Source organism: Notothenia rossii, assembly GCF_949606895.1.
Source record: "Notothenia rossii genome assembly, chromosome: 7".
NCBI lineage: Eukaryota > Metazoa > Chordata > Actinopteri > Perciformes > Nototheniidae > Notothenia > Notothenia rossii.
In genome coordinates this window covers 2,317,691-2,332,291 of record NC_136905.1, presented here as the reverse complement: position 1 = coordinate 2,332,291, position 14,601 = coordinate 2,317,691, and the positions used below count along the sequence as shown (strand labels likewise).

Below are 14,601 nucleotides of genomic sequence, written 5' to 3'. Positions count from 1 at the left end.
CACACTGTTCAAGTCGTTGTTTGCAGATGTTATAATATGTTGATGTAATGTTTGCCATGATCCCGTTGGTATGCAGGAAGTTAAGTCACGTCTTTCTAATCGTACGCACCTGTCTTGTCTGCAGCGTTGCCGTAGAAACATGCCATCATGATGAGGCCAAGGAGAAGCCGCCCCCTCGCCGCCATTCTGCAACGCCTCTCAGGTTTCTTTCTTCCTGCAACACAAAGAGAAAAACAGCCATAAAATGTAGAGCGTCTGTTTCACATCAGTCACAGCGGGGGGTGTGTGCGGGGGGGGGGCATAATACAGTTGAAAGACATGAAACACGCACACCATGACTCTACAACACTTTTGGTTTTTCCGAAGAATGAGACCAGCTCGAGGCGGTTTGTGTGGACAACAAACAACATGCTCATTTTGGGAAATGCTGCATTAAAAGAGGAATTTACCAAAGCCTTAGTGTGTGAACCGAGGATGTGGTGGTGAGAGAAGGATGGACTTCATTTACTTGAGTAAAACTAGTCATATTCCAATGTAAGAAGTATTGAGAAATCTGCTTTTTCTCTTAACGTTTTAATCCAAACATATCAAATTGAGTAAGTCAACATTCAGTCATGAGGTTTTTACTCAAAAACCTAAGAAGCGTTCGATGAGTTAAATGTGCTTCTATTACAAAACCTATTTTCAGATATCACTCAAATGTTCAATGAAGGTTCAGATGTTCATTCTTGATTTAATAAATAGCCTAGTGGAGTTTAGTATCTCAAAGGGCCATAAACCTTTATTCTAGGGGCCCGATTGAGCATTCAGGCGTGTTCCCTCTCCTGTCGTGTTCTGTAGCTTTTAGTGCATGTAAATCAGGGGGGTCAAACTCAATTTCATTACGGGCCACATCAGCATCATGGTTGCACTCAAAGGGCCGGTTGTAACTTCAAGACTATATAAATATACATATAAAATAATGTATTATATTACATGATTGCCTCTGCATTGGATTATTATCGGATAGCCTCGTAGTAACTTCATAATTAACTACGTCTGAAAGCAGAAGTCTAGGGCAAATAATTGCAAGTCTCTTCAGTGTGCATGTCACAAAATGATTTAAAAGAAAAGCCAAATTCTGAAGAAAAAAGTCTAATTTGAGATGCATTGTGGGGGATGTAGTTTATGGGCAATGTGCTTCTGTAAAGGGGCATGTAACTGTATAATAAACATATGATATTCTTTGCAAGCTCTTGTGGGGCCGCATGAAATGAAGTCGCGGGCCGGATTTGGCCCCCGGGCCTTGAGTTTGACACCCCTGATGTAAATGGTCTGCAGACGCTAAAATCCCCGTTCTCTCCAGAGGGAGTTTCTCTCCTGCAGAGAAGTTATCTGCGATGACAGCCCTGTGGTGAAGAGCAGTCAATATGCATCAATATTCAACCCACTCCTCCTTTACAGTGATTTCGACACTCATAATCTGGAAACAGTAACGTTTGAGGGGTGAAGAGAGCGAAGAGTGGGAGTCTCCCGCAGAGTCAGAGCGATGATCGATCATTCTGTCTCTGCGCTCATCAGAACGTCGCTGCAGCTCAGGGATTCATCTCAATAACTCATCAACCTGTCGTCAAGATCACATCTGTGCACGACGCAGGGACGCCGGAACACGCAATGTCCACTCAGCGTGGATGATGTCCTCCATCAGTGGTTTCGTCCTCGCTCTGGTTTTTTGTTTTTGTTGATTTTGTGATAAACTGTTTTTCTCGTCAGCTCCGGAGGACTGTTCACTGTGTGTGTGTGTGTGTGTGTGTGTGTGTGTGTGTGTATGTGTGTGTATGTGTGTGTATGTGTGTGAGTGTGTGTGAGTGTGTGTATGTGTGTGTGTGTGTGTGTATGAGGGTGTGTGTGTGTGTGTGTGTGTGTGTGTGTGTGTGTGTGTGTGTGTGTGTGTGTGTGTGTGTGTGTGTGTGTGTGTGTGTGTGTGTGTGTGTGTGTGTGTGTGTGTGTGTGTGTGTGTGTGTGTGTTAAATAGAATAAAGTGTCCCCACCACTTTATTCTATTTAATTCTAGTACTTTTCTTCAGAGACAGTTGGAGATGCTCTCCCCCTCAGCTCCCCGGTAAGGAAAACATGAACCACCCTGCATTAGGAATTCAAATGGATGGGATGAGGAAGGCATTGTGGAAACCTGTAGCGTTGAAGCAGTTTGCTGTGTCTGCAGAACCAAAGAACTCACCATGCATCCCTGACTCTGCGTCCAGTGGCAGATCAAAGGAACATCTCTCACGGCCTCTGAGCCAGACTGTATCCCTCCTGCGTGTCCCGATGCTTCCCCTGCTTATTACTCCTTCCACAGAATTCAAATGAATTTAAAACGTCTTCTATCCCACAGAGAAGAGCCGAGAGCCGTCCTCTCTGCAGCATCTGGCTCTGCTTACGGCTGAATAGTTCCATTTCCTGTCAGACAGTGCGACCACATCACAGCCCAGAGGAATGGGGACTCTTTAATGTGATGTGACTCCATGTAGCGGAGGAGCTTCCTCTCACTCATCCTAACAAACTATATACACCACCTCTTCAACCAGGCGGTTCCAGATGAGAGCCGGAGCCCCACGAAGAACCAGTGTGTGATGTTGTTGGAAAAGTAGAAGCTAGTTGTTTTAGAAAGCCGGTTTAAAAGTTAGGGAGAAGAGTAGAGATCTCAAACAGGACTCATTTCAGTAGGAAATGGGATCAAACACAACGCTGAGGATGTGCTGTTGAGTTCATTTGACAAATAATTAAAACATGTGTGAGAAGAGCATCTGTATGCAACTAGAGGCATGGACAACATCCTTTCAAAATACCAACAGAACGGGATATTCCAGATGCAAATAGTTAAGATCAACGGTATTTATGTCTGACCCAAACAACACTTATTTCAAAAGGATTCCTCGATTGACTAAACAAACATAATTCAACAAATAAGCTCCAGGTCCGTGGTTCAAATCTGTTCTGTTAAATACTGAGCGTTTTGTTTGAGTGAGTGGAACGCAGGCAGAGCTCTGGACAGACTCTAATAAGCCTGTTTATAAATGAGCTCTAATATGTCACATTCCTCCGCTGACACTTCTCCTCACGTTAACAGCAAAGGAACAGAACACCACGCCTCGAGGTTTAGGAGTAATAACTCAAAGACCCCCAGCTGAAGGAGACAGACGGCCCTCCGTCGTGTATCAGGGTTCTGACGCAAAACAGCATTTTTTAAAAAGGCCTGGCGCAAAAACCTCATTTCCATTATTGACTGTTTCTCCTGAACCGTGTTTTAAGCGTTGCACCGGCCATGAATGGAGAGTTGTTTTAAGTCTCGCAACATCTGCTCTGCTAAAGAATTCAAAGAGTGATTCTTTTCCAAGATGCACGGATTATGTTCGAGAGGACCATGAGAAACCACTGAATGTGTGAAAGCAGTAAAAATGACGATAACCCGTCATGTGAGCGCCTTCTTTTACGCGAGGGGTTGAACGAGAGCTTACATCTGTGCATGTGAGCCAACACGCTTCAGGCCTGTGTTTAATGTCCCTGGCAGAGGCCCCGGAGAGAGGGGAAGGGGGCTGATTGTAATGTGAAGCATGTGAAGGTAATCACTGCGGGGACCGGCTGATTGAGAGGAGGGTCTCTGCAGCGTTTACCCTTCAAATGTATTTACACGGACCCCCGCCTCAGTTTATTTAGGCGCAGTTTGAGCCGCTCTCTCCGGTTCAGCTGGGAAGAGGAAGCGTTGGAAGGTTTGAAGAAAGAGGGGTCTGAAATCATTTCTCTGAGGGTCGGCTGGGGGACAGAGCCTGCCATCAGCGCAATGGACAGAAGTCATCCTGATATTCCAACAATATAACACAAAGTACATAAATAATGTTTTACTTTTCACCGGCACACATACATGTAAATGTAATATGTATATATGTTCATTTCTTATTTTAAAAATCCTGTCTCGTCTAATCTCATTGTATCTTGTCTCGTTTTATCTTGTCTCATCCAATCTCATTTGATCTTGGCTTCTCTAATCTCATTTTATCTTGTCTCGTTTTATCTTGTCTCGTCTAATCTCATTTGATCTTGTCTTGTCTAATCTCATTTTATCTTGTCTCGTTTTATCTTGTCTCGTCTTATCTTGTCTCGTCTTATCTTGTCTCGTCTAATCTCATTTTATCTTGTCTCGTTTTATCTTGTCTCGTCTAATCTCATTTTATCTTGTCTCGTTTTATCTTGTCTCGTCTAATCTCATTTTATCTTGTCTCGTTTTATCTTGTCTCGTCTAATCCCATTTTATCTTGTCTCGTCTAATCTCATTTTATCTTGTCTTCTCTAATCTCATTTTATCTTGTCTCGTCTAATCTCATTTTATCTTGTCTCGTCTAATCTCATTTTATCTTGTCTCGTTTTATCTTGTCTCGTCTAATCTCATTTTATCTTGTCTCGTTTTATCTTGTCTCGTCTAATCTCATTTTATCTTGTCTCGTTTTATCTTGTCTCGTCTAATCTCATTTTATCTTGTCTCGTTTTATCTTGTCTCGTCTAATCCCATTTTATCTTGTCTTCTCTAATCTCATTTTATCTTGTCTCGTCTAATCTCATTTTATCTTGTCTCGTCTAATCTCATTTTATCTTGTCTCGTTTTATCTTGTCTCGTCTAATCTCATTTTATCTTGTCTCGTTTTATCTTGTCTCGTCTAATCTCATTTTATCTTGTCTCGTTTTATCTTGTCTCGTCTAATCCCATTTTATCTTGTCTCGTCTAATCTCATTTTATCTTGTCTTCTCTAATCTCGTTTTATCTTGTCTCGTCTAATCTCATTTTATCTTGTCTCGTTTTATCTTGTCTCGTCTTATCTTGTCTCGTCTAATCTCATTTTATCTTGTCTCGTTTTATCTTGTCTCGTCTAATCTCATTTTATCTTGTCTCGTCTAATCTCATTTTATCTTGTCTCGTTTTATCTTGTCTCGTCTAATCTCATTTTATCTTGTCTCGTCTTATCTTGTCTCGTCTAATCTCATTTTATCTTGTCTCGTCTAATCTCATTTTATCTTGTCTCGTTTTATCTTGTCTCGTCCAATCTCATTTTATCTTGTCTCGTCTAATCTCATTTTATCTTGTCTCATCTAATCTCATTTTATCTTGTCTCGTCATATCTTGTCTCGTCTAATCTCATTTTATCTTGTCTCGTCTAATCTCATTTTATCTTGTCTCGTCTTATCTTGTCTCTTCTTATCTTGTCTTGTCTAATCTCATTTTATCTTGTCTCGTTTTATCTTGTCTCGTCTAATCTCATTTTATCTTGTCTCGTCTTATCTTGTCTCGTCTAATCTCATTTTATCTTGTCTCGTTTTATCTTGTCTCGTCTAATCTCATTTTATCTTGTCTCGTCTAATCTCATTTTATCTTGTCTCGTCTTATCTTGTCTCGTCTAATCTCATTTTATCTTGTCTCGTTTTATCTTGTCTCGTCTAATCTCATTTTATCTTGTCTCGTCTTATCTCATTTTATCTTGTCTCGTCTTATCTTGTCTCGTCCAATCTCATTTGATCTTGTCTCGTTTTATCTTGTCTCGTCTAATCTCATTTTATCTTGTCTCGTCTAATCTCATTTTATCTTGTCTCGTTTTATCTTGTCTCGTCTAATCTCATTTTATCTTGTCTCGTCTAATCTCATTTTATCTTGTCTCGTTTTATCTCATCTTAATGCACGAGGAGGGCCAGACTGCTTCTGCTTCGTTAAAAAGTCAAAGTGAAACTTAGAAGTAGCAGGTGAGGCTGCAGGTGTGCACAGATGTTGCCACATTCTCCATATTCCTTCGGTCAGTTTCCTCCTCTCCTGAGCTGGATGAGTGACGGGTGCACCGGTGCCGCCACAGAGAGACAGGAAGCGTGTGAAGAACGTGAGGGTCAGTGGCTAAGCTAACCGTTAGCTCAAAATAGATCTGGTGGCACTCTCTATTTTTTATATATACTTTTATGGATCCTATCCCATCAATTCTACGATAACAAGTTACTTCCTTGGGTTTTCAAACGGTCAGTTATGTAGGAGATCAGCCAGGAGTTTAATCATCAATGAAAATGACCTTGAGATACAGCTGAGATGTTTTTTCTTTGGCTTTAAAAGCAGAGACCTGAATGATACGGCACGCAGCTTTCAGCAGCTAAACCTGCACAATGAATACATCAATTCTCAAAGAACGTCAAAATGTGAAATGCATGCTAACTGTAAACATCCTCTCGTGAGATATTAGCACGTGTTATAGTGAATATTCAGACCTGTGGTGCAACATCGTCCCCTTTAATGCTTTTTATTGCAAAATGATCCAATTCCCAAAGATCGGCCACAGACGGACAAGACGAGGGTCTCTAATCCCAAGGGTAGGGTTCGGTTTCTCCCGGTACCCTTTTTCATTTCCTCTCCTGAAGCTCTAATGAATGCCGTCAGGATCCGAAGCTCACATTCTGAAAACGGTCATTTCTCTTTCCCTCTGCCTGCTGTGTTTCTTGGTGCAAACTAAAGGCATTATTCATACGTTTGCCACATGAATAATACCAATCAGAGGCCGAACTGCATTCAACTTTCAAACTTTAAGGACGCCTTTGTACTTTAATATCATCGGCACAAGATCTCTAGTGAATCAGACCTTAACGTCTCCAAGAAACAGCAGCTGAGAGCCAATGATACGTAAACTAGAAGTATTGTGTGCCTTTCATGCTGCTGGCTCTCTCACACACTGCCTTCACAAGAGAGGAGATATTTGGTACATTAAGATTGTACATGTTCAGCTGGAGATCTCGTCTGTAGTCGATCCAAGTTTGTTCTCTCTCACTAACAGGAAGTTACATATTTCAGGGTTTCTAGGATATGAATCAATCAGTGGGTGGAGAAGGATAATTGTTTCTCTCTTTCAGCTCTGAGCAGCTTTTCCTCTCCATCTGCTCCACCAACATGAAGCCTTTGAGGTTTTTTTCATTATCTAAAAATGTTTTTCCTGCATATGTTGAAAGATGAAGACAAATTGATCCAAAACTAAGTCCAGATTTTGAGGAAATGCTGACAAAACAAATACTTCAGTCCTGGTAATAACACACCGAGAACACGAGGAGACTCACAGCTGAATAAGATCAATTACATGTCACTCTTTAAATGAGAACATCGGATTGATTTCAGTCTTTAGATAAGAGAAGCGTTTCTTAACTATTAGTTATTAGAAACTGCCGGATGCTAACCTGCATATGTTGGGACATTTACACAATTAGCATAAGTTGCGTTAATTAGCATTAATAAGGATTATATCCAATGCAGACAATAGTTGATGAAAATGGCTTGGCCGATTTGGACAGTTTGTTTTGGAGGTTATCGAGGATGCTGATCAGGATCACAAATGGCAGTTTTAACCATATTGGCCATATCTGTACTCTCTGTGGGCTGATGTTGAGTAGCGTTGTGACCATTGGATAACGAGAGACCAAAATGAAAAGTATTTCTTCTTCTGCGGACAATTTAGTTTCTCAAATTGAAAAGCAATCTGTCCAATCCAGAGAATCCAGAGACCCCTACATCTTCCAAATCGACCCTAAATTTACAAACATCAGCCCACAGAGAGTACAGATATGATCACTTTCTTGTTAAAACTTCCATTTTTTATCCTGAAAATATAAGAAATGGATTCAGCCCGTCCCGTCCCGTCCCGTCGACGAAGACGATCGCGAAACAGAGGGACTCATCATATAACTTTGCGTGGGGCCTCAAATTGGCCAGGGACGGCGCTGCCTACATTTCTAACATTAAACTTTGGGAACTTCAACATTTCAGGGTTCTATAAAGGACTCTATGAGCTGCAACTACACTAATACTGAGAAACAATTCAATGACGAAGATGTTACCAAAGCTAAGATCCAAAAATAACCAAATGAAGCCTGGTTTGAACAAACTGCGCCCTCCACTTCCTGGCATCGTTTACCAAAATCTGCAAACCATCAGGCCTCAGCAGGTTGTCCTCTGCAGACGGATCAGGACAAACAAGGACGCTCACACTGTTCTGCGTCTGCTACCCAGAGATCACCTGCACAGCTGGGACCAGTTTCTGAATCAAAACACTTCGTCCCTGTGACCGTGAGCGAAGGCCGTAAAAAAGATCACAACAATCGCACTGTAAAGAATTCACAGACGTTTTACGATTAAAAGCACGGCAGTTACTCTCACAGCTGCTCTCAGAGTCTCTCTTGTTTTTCTCCATAGACCCACCAAGAGGTAGATGTGCCCCGAGGTCCTCAACCCTCCCCCTCACCAAAATTACCCCTGACCCCGATGATTCAGAGATTACAGCGAGCTGCACATTCACATCTTGCGAGCACATGTTAGGACACACAGAGTCCAGGGTTTTGTCTCCAAAGCTTCTCTGCTGCTGATTGCATGTTTGAATCTGAGAAGAGGCAGCAGCTCCGCCCTGACTTTAGTTACACCTGGAGTAAACTCACTGATTATGGATTGGCTAATGTTAGCTATAAAGGAACTACAGCACGGTCACATGACTTCACGTCACCACCGCTAAGCTAAAGGTGGCTAATGTTGGGCTATAAAGGAACTACAGCACGGTCACATGACTTCACGTCACCACCGCTAAGCTAAAGGTGGCTAATGTTGGGCTATAAAGGAACTACAGCACGGTCAAATGACTTCACGTCACCACCGCTAAGCTATAGGAGGCTAATGTTAGCTATAAAGGAACTACAGCACGGTCACATGACTTCACGTCACCACCGCTAAGCTAAAGGTGGCTAATGTTGGGCTATAAAGGAACTACAGCACGGTCACATGACTTCACATCACCACCGCTAAGCTAAAGGAGGCTAATGTTGGGCTATAAAGGAACTACAGCACGGTCAAATGACTTCAGGTCACCACCGCTAAGCTAAAGGAGGCTAACGTTGGGCTATAAAGGAACGACAGCACGGTCACATGACTTCACGTCACCACCGCTAAGCTAAAGGTGGCTAATGTTGGGCTATAAAGGAACTACAGCACGGTCACATGACTTCACATCACCACCGCTAAGCTAAAGGAGGCTAATGTTGGGCTATAAAGGAACTAGAGCACGGTCACATGACTTCAGGTCACCACCGCTAAGCTAAAGGAGGCTAACGTTGGGCTATAAAGGAACTACAGCACGGTCACATGACTTCACGTCACCACCGCTAAGCTAAAGGAGGCTAACGTTGGGCTATAAAGGAACGACAGCACGGTCACATGACTTCACGTCACCACCGCTAAGCTAAAGGAGGCTAACGTTGGGCTATAAAGGAACGACAGCACGGTCACATGACTTCACTTCACCACCGCTAAGCTAAAGGTGGCTAATGTTGGGCTATAAAGGAACTACAGCACGGTCACATGACTTCACGTCACCACCGCTAAGCTAAAGGTGGCTAATGTTAGCTATAAAGGAACTACAGCACGGTCACATGACTTCACGTTACCACCGCTAAGCTAAAGGCGGCTAATGTTTTTATGCTGAAATAAGGCCTGTGGTTAACACAATCTGAAGATATTTAAATTCTGCGACATAAAATACTTCAACAGAAGTCCCAAAATTCAAACGCTCTTTAACTGGATATTAATCGCAATTCCCATTTTTGCTTTCCATAGCTAAAGTATTGTGATCCACTGCTTTATTAACAATTAAAATACCAAACAGAGTAGACAATAAGACACACAAAAAGTATATTATTAGTTTAAGTGAAGGCTATTGGGAAAAACTACAAACCTTTAACCGAATGAAAATACAATAAAAAAGCTTTTATCGTATTCCTCTAATAATCAGAAGAAATTAAAGGCGAGATGGGTCTCCATTATGTCACTGCACAAACATGCCCAGAGCAGCATGGAGGTCAGTCAGAGACCCTCATCATGTAAATCTATACATGTGTGTTAATGTTTAAAACCCGTCAGCTGTTTGCATTAACGTCAACAACCGAGGACATTCAGGCTCCCCGGGGCCCACCGGTGGTGATTGCAGTGTTTGAAAGGCAGATGTTTGTGCTCCGGATAATCTAAACGGAGGAATTTACTCTTTTCAAACGTATGGAGGCCTTGTTTGGAGAGCCGCTGATGGAATACAGCCACGCAGCAAAGTGAAGATCAACAGAAACCTGACTGCCTGCAAGTTCAAGGGGGAAAGATTGATATGAAAATGGAAATGGATTAATTCATACACTACCAAGACTTGAAATCTTGCCCAGTATATTTGTATATTTGCCCAGAATATGTCTCCCCACCTGATTTAAGACATAATAACTTCAACAGTATCACTGCAGTGAGATATAGGCTCTTGTTTTTAGACAATGCATCCTATTGTTCAGTCAAATCATCTTATTTTGAGTTGTATCTCAGATGATACACATATTTCTTTACATATTTCTTAGAAAATCACCAACTACCATCAGAACTCAGAAAATGTTGGAGTATTTGCAGTTTATAATGTAACAACATGTCCTGATTCTGGTCCAATATAGTTCAAAATGAGTTCTGCAGCTGATCTGATTTATCTAAATATCTTACTTCAATAAATCTTACCGAGCTAATTTTCACAAAGCTTATTCCAAGTGAAAACCGCTTGTTTGCATTATTGTTTAACTTGTTTTTGGAGCAGCATTTTTCCCAGTGTCGTAATTCATCCAGGTTAGAATGAGTTACATCAAATATATTCAGGGAATTTGTACGGCGGCCAACAAACGCGCTTTAACGGCCCAAAACACACAGCAGAAACGATGCAGATATAAAAACACGAATGTTCCTGCACACGTTTCTGAAGTGTTTTTGGCCGATGTCGCGTGTTTCCACCTTTCGACCACCGTACGTTTGGCACCACAAAGACGTGAAGCTATTCCAAGTGTCTCAGTCCATCAGACTAAACTGTGTTATTCACTAACAGGTGTGCAGAGAGGAGCTGAGACTAAGTCGGAGAATTACAAATGTATGAGAAATTAAACGTTTACGTAGAGGAAGTGGAATAACGGCTAGACTGTATTTACCTCTTTTCTTTCAGTGTTTATTATTTATATTGACCACTTCTCCACCAGGACAACGCCTTCTTGTTATTTATAGGATTAGTATCTTTGCTTAATGAGCGGGCGGACGCCAAAACAGGAAGCATTTTACTTCAAGCCTCTACATGCAAAGTAAAAGAGAGTTATTCCCCCCGACCTTGGGGCCTGAGCTGAACTCCAGTGTCTGACCTCAGCCTGTCTGCAGCTCATTTAGTTTGTGATCCTTTAATGAGATAAGAATTGAAGCTCAGTTTGATTAGTTTAGTCTGCAGTCTGGACCCTCTGAACCTGATATTCACGCAGAGAGGAATTCCTTCTGCTCTCAAAACTTCCTTCCAGTTTCTTTCTCCAGCTATTTAATTTTGATTGTTTGTTTTGTACTTAAGTATTTTCTTATCAAGCCACTTTATACTTTCACTCCAGTATATTGGTTTTAAAGGTCCCCTAATAAACTCTTCTTTATCAAGATATCCCAGGTCTCAGATATATCCAGAGCCTGTCTCTGATTGGCCGAGACACAGATCATTGCAGCATTACCCATAATCCCCCTCTGTTTCAGCCCTATTTCCAAAGAGCTGATTCTCTGTCTGTCACTTTAGATGAAAATAAGGAGCCCCTCCCCACGCCCCTCTGAGAGACATTTGGTTACAAAGAGCTCAATGGTGCTCTAGGAGGAGATTCAGGTGATTATGTTTTCTTAGGTCTTTTTCGCTTTTTTATGTATATATTTTTTTGGCATCAATAAAGATTTATTTTGGTTTAAAAAACGTTTTTATTTGGTTTCTATAAACCTTAAAGTAAGTTATTAATATATTTTGTTTGTATTTTGGGTGTTTTTATGTTTTTTTTTTTATAAACATTTAAGTAATTGTTAATGTTATTGTGAATTGGCAATAATACAAATGTTCCTAGTTTATTCTGAATGATCCTTTTGTTTGTTTTTGGGGTGTTTTCTTTCTTTAGTTCTAAGCACTTTTCTCTTCACTAACATTATCAAAGCTTCTTACTTGTGACAGAGTGTTTTCACTGCAGGCCAGGATCTGAACACTGTGCCGAGCGGCAGATTCTTAAATCCTTGCGAGCGCTATCTGCAGGAAATTCCTCATTTTGGATGTCCTCATCAGTCGAGGGCACATGAGGGAAGTTATCCAGATAAGAGAATTGACTATTTTTCACATGAGTCTGAGCTTTTGCTTCTTCAAAGCCTTTCTGGTACTGCCCGAGCAAAACACCTTAATATATTTAATCAAATACATTTAATAAAATATTCGTATCTTAATCTATGTTGCTGTAGTGCATTACCTTACTCTTTAAATGTTTATTTCCATATTTCTATTGTCTATACTTTCTCAAATAAACCAAGTTCTGTTTCGACTCTGGTCCAACATCTTGAAGCCCTTTCCAAACAGATTCAAAACGTCACCTTCACAGATGGCTCTGTGTAAACAAACACAGTGCACACGGCTTTCAAACAACCGAATGATCTGAATGATAAACCTAACGCTGCAAGAGGCTCAGAACACACCGGAGACCAGGGGACACTAAAGAGTGACGCACACAGCTGGGAGACCAGGGGACACTAAAGAGTGACGCACACAGCTGGGAGACCAGGGGACACTAAAGAGTGACGCACACAGCTGGGAGACCAGGGGACACTAAAGAGTGACGCAGACAGCTGGGAGACCAGGGGACACTAAAGAGTGACGCACACAGCTGGGAGACCAGGGAACACTAAAGAGTGACGCACACAGCTGGGAGACCAGGGGACACTAAAGAGTGACGCACACAGCTGGGAGACCAGGGGACACTAAAGAGTGACGCACACAACTGGGAGACCAGGGGACACTAAAGAGTGACGCACACAGCTGGGAGACCAGGGGACGCTAAAAGGTGACGCACACAGCTGGGAGACCAGGGGACACTAAAGAGTGACGCACACAGCTGGGAGACCAGGGGACGCTAAAGAGGGACGCACACAGCTGGGAGACCAGGGGACACTAAAGAGTGACGCACACAGCTGGGAGACCAGGGGACACTAAAGAGTGACGCACACAGCTGGGAGACCAGGGAACACTAAAGAGTGACGCACACAGCTGGGAGACCAGGGGACACTAAAGAGTGACGCACACAACTGGGAGACCAGGGGACACTAAAGAGTGACGCACACAGCTGGGAGACCAGGGGACGCTAAAAGGTGACGCACACAGCTGGGAGACCAGGGGACACTAAAGAGTGACGCACACAGCTGGGAGACCAGGGGACACTAAAGAGTGACGCACAAAGCTGGGAGACCAGGGGACACTAAAGAGTGACGCACACAGCTGGGAGACCAGGGGACGCTAAAGAGGGACGCACACAGCTGGGAGACCAGGGGACACTAAAGAGTGACGCACACAGCTGGGAGACCAGGGGACACTAAAGAGTGACGCACACAGCTGGGACGCGGCGCTTGGTGATGTTCAGGATTATAAAGCTGGAAAACTGTCTCTGTTGTTGAAAATTTAGCTAAAATGTTTTATGGGCTTATTTTAAACCTCTTAAGCCCAGAGCCTGTTTTTCAGGTTTCAGGCTCGAAAATGACATTCCCAGAACAAATGACCATATCTTCCCTTCAAAAGGGTTAAATTAATAATCTTTTTTCTCAAAGTGAGTTGGATGTAGAACAGTCAGAATCAATATAGATGTTTTTTATTTGAAAGAAAATTCAGATTGAACATGGTAAAAAACTGTAAATGATAGTGTCCGTCCAAAAAATATGTTGTACTTATCGTGAAAACTACCCTTTTTAGACAGATTTAGCAAAAAAAACCTCTTCTGGGGGCATTTGGGTGGATTTTCCTTATCTCTGGCCACCCTTCTTCGATTTTGACATGTGACATCTCTTTCTGACCGTTAAAGCCAATAGAATCGAAGGGAGATCGTCCCGCACACACTCATGTTAAAAAAAAAGGCTGCGTCTTCGCACATGCAATCTTGCTACAGAGCGTAGGAATGGCCTGCTCTGATATTTGAAAAGAAAATTGCAGTTTCATTGCTTATAGATTATCAGAACATTTCAAAGGGGACACAGTCACATTGGATATTAACCTATGGATTAACTACAGCATCGTTTTTATCGTTTTAATGCCATTGAAGACCAGTTTAGACCAGACAAAGACGAAGGTAAGCCACGTTTTTGTTGATAACGTCGCATGTTTGTATCTTTCAGTATTGAGGTGGGCACAGTTAGATTCTGTGTCTCCTTGCGATCATAAACGATGTGTTGGATGTACACCTAGGATAAGTAATAAGGAAGCTAGGAGTGATTATCGTTGCAGTAATAGGTTAGCATTTTTTGCTCGAGGCTAATTCAGAGGGTCAATGTTAGCATTGTGTGTGTTTTTTTTTTTTTTTAAATGAAAAAGATCAGTTATATGAGTTTTTTCCCGTGATATGGATACAAAATATTCATAGTTTATTAAATATTAAGGTTCCTTAGATGTTGTTTCCTTCAAATTACACAATTTCGGGCCCGGATACGGGTCCATGGGGTTTAAGAGGTTTTAACAATGTGAT

General features: G+C 42.0%; 1 protein-coding gene across 1 annotated transcript in view; it reads right to left on the bottom strand.

Annotated features, from left to right (window-relative positions):
• LOC307045524 (collagen alpha-6(VI) chain-like) overlaps window positions 1-14,601 on the bottom strand; it is a 71,877-nt gene that overhangs the window by 49,201 nt on the left and 8,075 nt on the right. Inside the window, exon 3 of the mRNA XM_079691220.1 lies at window positions 110-214. Within this exon, the coding sequence (XP_079547346.1) occupies window positions 110-185 (76 nt within the window). The 5' untranslated portion in view covers window positions 186-214. The remainder of the gene's footprint in view (window positions 1-109; window positions 215-14,601) is intronic.